Below are 7,667 nucleotides of genomic sequence, written 5' to 3'. Positions count from 1 at the left end.
TTTTGCAAATTTCCCGTGTGTATTGCAGCTATGGCGAGCGACAATATCTTTAAATTCATTTTTCACAGGTTTGTATTCTTGGTTTCATAAACATTAAGTCATTATGTTGTAGAATTATTGTTAGAAGCAAACTAACTAGTGAGGGCGCCAACTTTGAGGGTTTAAAGAGGGAATTGGATTGTTGCTTGCTCAAGTACATCAAATGAAAGAAATGACCTTGTGTGTTGCCATCAGACAGTTTTATGGCCATTTGTTAAATTACTCGAAGCCTATTGCCATTCAACGGGGTGCTCATTTGTTGGGCACAACGGACATTTACTATCATGGTACTACTATAAATATATGGACTCTGAAGGGGTAGAGATGTCAAACGTGTCATGCCGGGCCGGCATGGCATGTCCGACCACAGGCCTGTTGTGGGCCTGGGCCGGGCCTGACACGGCCCTACACAATGCAGGGTCGTGCTAGGGCCGGGCCTAAAGAGAAAGACTCAGGCCCGGTCTAGGCCCGCGACCCTAGTCCATAAGGGCCGGGCCTGGGCCCAGGCCCTTCACGGGCCGGCCCTAGCCCTTGTAATTTTTTTTCTAAAATTTAATTAAAAAAAAGAAAATATATCATATGCCCTAAAAATATGTGATTTTATTAAATTGAGATAATACGAATAAGTACACATAAATGGCTACCTCGTTAAAAACCTTGCCAAGTAAAACCGTGGGGAGATCGGGAAAAACTCTTAGCGAAGGAAAAAAGAGTACAATATTCTAGGAATAGGAAATTACAAAACTTAAATGCTTCCAGAAGATTATGTTATTTCTAAGTTAGAAAAATAGTCTTGCATTGAATCGTCCATGTATTGTTGTTTTCGTCTTCTAGCATCTTCCCAGTCTTTAACATACATTAGCTCCTCCAAGATATCTGGATGCATTCTACTTCTCTTCTCGTCAAGAATTCGGTTGCTTGCACTAAATGCTTGCTCCGATGCTATTGTTGACACTGGAGTTGTCATAATGTCACGAGCTATTACGGATAGTGTTAGAAAACGATTGGTCTTGCTCTTCCACCACTGTAAGATGTCTAGTTTGTCGTCATTGATTACAAAATTTACTTCAAAATATTTTACCAATTCGGTAGACGCTTGTGTTGATGACGATTCTGCCGTTTTCTCTTTCTTTTTCAAGAAACTCCATGACGATCCTTTACGCCGTGAACTGTATCCCTATAATAAGAAAATGTTTCTGAAATATTAAATAGTTGATGTAAAGCTAAATGTACAGTAGGATAATAAACTCCGGAAAGTAATTCAGTAGCATTGTAAAAAACTTCTAGAAATTTAAAAAAATACTCACCAATCTACCAATCTGTATCAAAAAATTAAAAGTTGATCGTTCTTACTGTTTACATACGTTGTGATGAGCTGTGAATACAGGAGTGCGGCCTTCAACATTAAATAGGTGGAATTTCACCTATGTCTCACGTCAATTGAGAACTTTCTTGGGCGCATCTGACTGTTCCTGCAATATTATTTGAATTCTTAGAGCTGAGCTCCAAAACTAGATATGAAGGATAAAGATTCTCTAATATTTGTTAGATTAGTTGAAATATGTTCAATTCCTGCCCGAACTACTAAATTGATTATGTGACACGCACACTGTTAATGAAATTCCCCCCCCCCCCCCCCCCGGGTTAAGTGCAGTCGTGTTAGTTGACACATTATCAAGAGTAATAGTTAAAACTTTATCTTCTATCCTATAAAACTCAAATATTTCCATTATTGTACCAAAAATAGCTGATGCGTTATGAGGATAAGGACATAAACAAAAACCTATTATTCTTTCTTGTGAAACTCATTCATCATCAACATAATGCGCTGAGACCATAAATATCCAGTTTTATTGCCCCCTCCCATAGATTAGAAGTACAAGATACAGTAGCATTAAAAGTCCTAAAATTATCAACAAGAGATTGTCTCATTGCATAAAATACTTTCATGCAATCAGAACGAGTTGTGTTTCTACTTACCCATTTAAATTATGGGAAGAAGACCGTCTGTATGAATTCTTTGAACGACGCATCATCTGTAAAAGAAAGAGGTAATTCGGCACTAGCTAGAAGTTTAGCTAGTGCATTACGAGCATGTTGTGCATCGTATGTGAAATTTTATAACCCTTGTGATGTGAGTGATAGTGTTTGTTGGCGGGAGTCCACACTCCCACCTTAGTGCAACGGTAGATGTATTTTCCAATGTCTATCTAGATGACAAGTACCCACACCCTTTTTATTAGAAAAGTATTTTTTACAATACTTACATACCGCCCTAATTTTCATTTCACCTGTATTTGGATTTGGTCGGGGCTCCTCTGTGAAATGCTGCCATGCAGGAGAAGTTTGCGGTCTTTTTTCCCTGGTGCGTTCTCCAACTTCCTCGTTGTGTACTGAAGGTTTAGTGGGGGTGGGGTTGGGAGGCATCATTTCATCCTCGAAAAATGGCTCATCTCCAAGCTCCAAAAGAGTAGTGAAATCAAGGAAGTTTGATGCGACCATTTTTTGAAAATTGATTAAACTTAAACTTTATAAATGAAATAGCAAGAAAATGGGTGATCGCGAGAAAAAAAACATAGAATCAAAATCAAAGGGACAAGATGAGAGATAGAATGAGAGTGAGATGAGAAGTTGAGAGTAAATTGTTGTGTGGGATTTATGGTGGAATTAAGGGGTGTTTATAGGGGATTCTTGGGGGTTTTTTTAGATTATGACCGTTGGGCCCGCGAAGGGACCAACGGTCACAATCCTCGCGGGCTGGGGGATGTTTTTGCGGGCAGTTTCGCAGGCCTGGGCCGGGCCGAACAAGGGCCGAATCCGGGCTTGGGCCGAACTGGGCTTGAGCTGGGCCGCGGGTCTTCACGGGCTAGGGCCGGGCTTCGGCTGCAGGCTGAGAAGCTGAGACCCAACCCTAACCCATCAAACGTGCCGGGCCAGCAAGGCTCGTAACAGTACCGTACCGGGCCGTGCCGAATCTGGCACTATTACGGCTGGGCAAGGCCGTCTATGGACGGCCCGGCCCATTTGACACCACTATGAATGGGGTGCTCATTTGTTGGGCACAACAGTATTGTTTGTTATATTAGTACCGCTATCTATATCTTACTCTTCGAGGACTATTTAATGGGTTCTAAAATTGGCACGCAGACTCTTTCACGAGGTCCTCATTTAGGGCACAACATACTCTTTTCTCTTATTTTGTTTCACGTCCATTACTAACAAATAGGAGCGATACTGACATTTTATAGTGATGAGTGTTTGATGATTTAACTGATCAGTAAATGATATTTTAGTTTTGGTGTGTTTTTATAATATTTCAAGAATTGAATTGTTATCATTTGTTATATTTTTGTCATGGTAAGTTCGTACGTTATTTTAAAAGTGAGATTACTCTCAGTTGTTATAGATTCTTTTATATATATATATATATATATTATTGCTTTATTATTAATATTATTGTTATTGAATTTTTGAAAAGCAATTGTTAATGCAACATTTTTCTTATTTTAATGCTTCTCTCTTTAGTTTTATTTTGTTGATTTTAAATCGCGTAGTCGGTATTTTTACTGAGCTCCTTCCTCCCTCAAGTGCTGTAAGGTGCAAGTTAGATGGACAGAGTGGCTAGGTCTTAGTTCACTTTGCGGATTTGAGTTTTCAATTCAAGTTGAGATGTGATATTTTTTTAGAGTTTTTAACTGTAGCAAAAAAAGTTAGATGTGACATTTTCTGATAACTTTAAACTGTAGAAACTTAAAATTAAAAACTCGAATCGGTGAAATGAACAATGCCTAGATATATGGGGATTTTGGCAATTGATTTCCTTGATAATATTTCTAAGAAAGGTTATCGATTCCTGGTAGTTTTTTTAAATAATTGGATATGTACAAGGATAGACTTGGATTAAGAACTTCAATGTGTATTGAGTTGTACAAAATATTACGGGATGCTAAATAAGTGATGCATGATGAACACTTCTTTTTAGTATTATGAATTTTATATCTATGTTTAACAGGTGGACATATCATTATGGGTCTTATGGGTCAGATTGAAATTAGAGGCTTTATTTTCAAAATTATCATATCTATGTGCCCTCAATTCCAAAAACTTCTCAAAATTGTCACTGGCCCGGTTTTGGGTCGTGACAGAGAGAACCAAGCTTAATTAGATTAGATAATAAATTAGTCCAATCACATATCATGCGTTGACTTTATATTTGTGTACACATTAAATTTGCCTCTAAAAGACTTAAAAAAGTTTGCTTCTAGAAGGGAAGGGAAGGGAAGATTGCACGGCCAGTTTTGCGAGAATAGATTTTAATAAAAATAAAATATAGCATTCATTTTTTCAAATGTTTTCCTGGGTATATAACAAATTAGCTAAATGGTACCAACCATAATAACAAAAGCACAAATATTTTGTTTTCCATTAACCTTAAGAAGAAACCCTTAAAATAAAATTTACCATAAACGGACGTACGTACGTCCTTAACAATATTCTGACATACAAATAAAAAGCCAGCCCTCATATACGTACTTATACATGGACCTAGCTTGGTGGTTGCTTCTCTATCCACCCATCTTGGTTTAGGAAGTGATTGACATGTATCAACTTTCTCAATTCTTGAATTGGCAATTGCTTCTCCCACTTCACTCGTGCGGACGTGTTTGCGCCAGCTCCATAACACTTCACCTCCGCAAAAGTGAGTAAACCTCTGCAAAATCATATATATGCGACTAATAATTCCTTGATAAACGCGTAGATAAATAGAACAAACAAAAATCACGAACAAATGACCCCAAGACCTTCAACCGTGGCACATTAATAGACTCCACTCATGAATGAGCCTATGCAAGCAAAATTAAATTGTGTTTAAAATAAATAAGAAACTAAACACTACAATTAGTAGAAGATGAGTTCTACTTGTGAGCCCTATATACTGCGAGACCTGCATTCTACGAATAGATGGTGCTTATTAGTACCCTGTAGCATTAATAGGAGAATTAAGATAAGAATCTTACTCATGACCAACATTAAACCATGCATCCCAACCCAGAGGGGCAATGATATTTTCCATATGTGTATTGTAATAAACGACTCTAGAATGGTTTCTGTATGCCCTGCCTAGAAAAGCAGGTCCTGTCCCAATAATAGCGCTTGAATGGAACACAAAACCAGTGCTCTCGCTCTCGCTTTCTCGGCCTTGTGCTGTGATATAAGCAGTTCCGCCCTGGCCCAGCACTGAGGCTGTCACCTTTGTATAGCATGCCTGTAAATAATACACGATATTGATTTCTATATGTTTTGTGGTTTTATCAAGCCTATATTAAGCGTGTGGACCCTAATTTGTTACTCTGATCCATAGTCAACATACGGCTTCTACACATCATAGTAATGAAATTCAGCAGTAGTTGAAGGTGGATACAGTCCACAAAAGTAGTAAACCACTTTAAATCTAGTATGTCCTTGTTCGGTTTTTTTTTTTTTTTTTTTTAAATATTATTACCAAAATTCTGAACAGCTTATACTAACGAATACGTGTAGTAGTCTCATGGAAATTCCTATTTGCCATAGTGCATAGTTTTTTTCTAAACGACTCTAACCATACCCTAATCAATTATTATGTAAATTTAATAGGATTTGATAGAATTCAAGCAAAAAAAAAAAATGATTTGACAGAAATTTAACGGTTTAGATTTTTTTTCTTTTATAATAAGAATAAGGTATACCTGAAAAAATGACTGGCCATTGCCCCAGATGAAGTCGACGGCACCTTCAATGTAGCAGGAACGAAAATAGTGACGGCCTCGGGCGTCAAACAAGGTGTCTTGCAGGCAAAGGAAGCCACAGCTATAAAAACTCACTTTGTCTGCAGCAATTATTGCCGCCGGTGCCCATGTCATATTATGATTCCCCTCGTCTCTTGTAATAGCATGGTTATAAGTATTCTGCAACAAAATTTACAAAATAATAATAACAATAATAATTAAACCCATCAAAATATGTGTATATACACACATATGTATGTGTGTCCACACTACAACAAAAAGGGTTATTAGTGACGAGACATTTATCGTTGTTAAAATTACAGTATTAGTGACGACATGTCGTCGCTTAAAAGAAAACAAAATTTTTGAACGACTTGTCGTCACAGTAAATATTTGCGACGACAAGTCGTTGCACAAAATTTGTATAATTACGACGACATGTCGTCGCTAAAATGGGACGGCATATTAGCGACGATATGTCGTCGCTAATACCCATTGGCGCCAAAACCAATCTAGCACCAACAATTTTGGCGCCAGTTTGTACATTATTTGCGGAGACATGTTGTCGCAAATATTAATGGTTGCAGCTGGCAGTGACGTGGCCAAAAAGAGGCGGGAAATTTGAAGGTTTCCCGCGAATAGGTTCAGATATTTCTTTATTTTTTGCGACAACTATGCAAAACGTTGTCACAAAAAATGGTTCCAGAAAATTTTTTTCAGAACGATTTTTTTGCGACGACACGTGTCGTCAGAAAAAAGGGTTCCAGAAAATTTTATCAAGGACAACTGTTTTTTGTGACGACATGTGTCGTCACAAATAACTGAGGATTTAATTTTTTCCAAAAAAGGACGGAAACGACTTTTTTTCGTCGCTAATAGCCTTTTTCTTGTAGTGTCATGCATATGTATTTTATTATTATATATATATATATATGTATGTATATTTTTGGAAGAAAACACATATAAAGAAAGTGAAAAGAGAGCTCCCAGATAATGGTTGCTAGAAAAAAAGTGAAATTTATTACGAGTTATCATCATTTTTCAATTAATTAAAAACTAACATATAAAACTGTAAATATGTCCTCTGACATAATTTAAACGTCCTGTAAATATGTGATTGAATTAAAAAAAGAACTGGATAGAAAGACATTATATGGTTGGATTTCTTTTTATGATAGATTCTATCTAATTTTAGATACTTTCAGTCTACCTAAAAAATAAAGAAATTAAAAGGAGTTTGACAATAATTAGTAGTAGAATAAAGTGTAAATATTTCCGTACTTATTGGGCGCACTTGGTAAAGATTTATATCTGATGTTGCGAATCAAAACAAGAGTATACTCCGACCAATATGCATAATTAATAGGACAGCTCAAAGCAATCTACTATCTATGGTTCTTTTTTTCTCTATAGAAAATCTAATATTTATTGACAAATAGTACTCCAAGTGCCTTAATACTCTATGTTAGAGAGATTGTAATATATCTCTCAATTTTAATATCACAAAATTAGATTAAAACACATTCGGGAAGAGTGGGCTGACGCAAGCACGCGCTGCAGCGCGCTTGGGCGCTGCAGCCTGCACAAAACAGACCTCTCGGGTCTGTTTTGCTAAGCCTGCGCGCTGCAGCGCAAATTATTAACGGAAAATGTGTTTTTGTGTGTTTTAGTGATCTGAAAATGTCTCAAACCATTGCATCTATTTGTGATATGTTTTCTCACATATCTGAGCACTTATTAACAATAGAAATAACTATTGATATAAGTGCATCAGCATATAAAAGATAACCTTCAAATTGAAAAGGTATCTTTATGTGAAAGGTTGTAACACTTAAAGAGGATGGATGCATCCCTGTCTTTATT

General features: G+C 36.9%; 1 protein-coding gene across 1 annotated transcript; it reads right to left on the bottom strand.

The window, feature by feature from the left end:
* Nucleotides 1-4,401: 4,401 nt before the first annotated feature.
* On the bottom strand, nt 4,402-5,939 carry LOC21401861 (probable pectinesterase 29). Its single transcript, XM_010094665.2, has 3 exons — nt 5,766-5,939; nt 5,058-5,305; nt 4,402-4,750 (listed from the first exon to the last, which is right to left on the bottom strand). The coding sequence occupies exons 1-3, from the start codon at nt 5,937-5,939 to the stop codon at nt 4,585-4,587; spliced, it is 588 nt and encodes a 195-aa protein (XP_010092967.1). The 3' UTR covers nt 4,402-4,584.
* Between the last annotated feature and the right edge of the window lie 1,728 nt (nt 5,940-7,667).

Source organism: Morus notabilis, unplaced genomic scaffold (assembly GCF_000414095.1).
Source record: "Morus notabilis unplaced genomic scaffold, ASM41409v2 Scaffold322, whole genome shotgun sequence".
Taxonomy (NCBI): Eukaryota; Viridiplantae; Streptophyta; class Magnoliopsida; order Rosales; family Moraceae; genus Morus; species Morus notabilis.
This window is presented reverse-complemented; position numbering and strand designations above follow the sequence as displayed.

Coding starts and splice junctions, on each gene's coding strand:
- LOC21401861 (XM_010094665.2), bottom strand. CDS start 5,939: ATGACATGGGCACCGGCGGCAATAATTGCTGCAGACAAAGTGAGTTTT. Junction 5,306..5,765: donor ATGGCCAGTCATTTTTTCAG/GTATACCTTATT, acceptor TATTATTTACAG/GCATGCTATACAAAGGTGAC. Junction 4,751..5,057: donor TGGTTTAATGTTGGTCATGA/GTAAGATTCTTA, acceptor ATGATTTTGCAG/AGGTTTACTCACTTTTGCGG.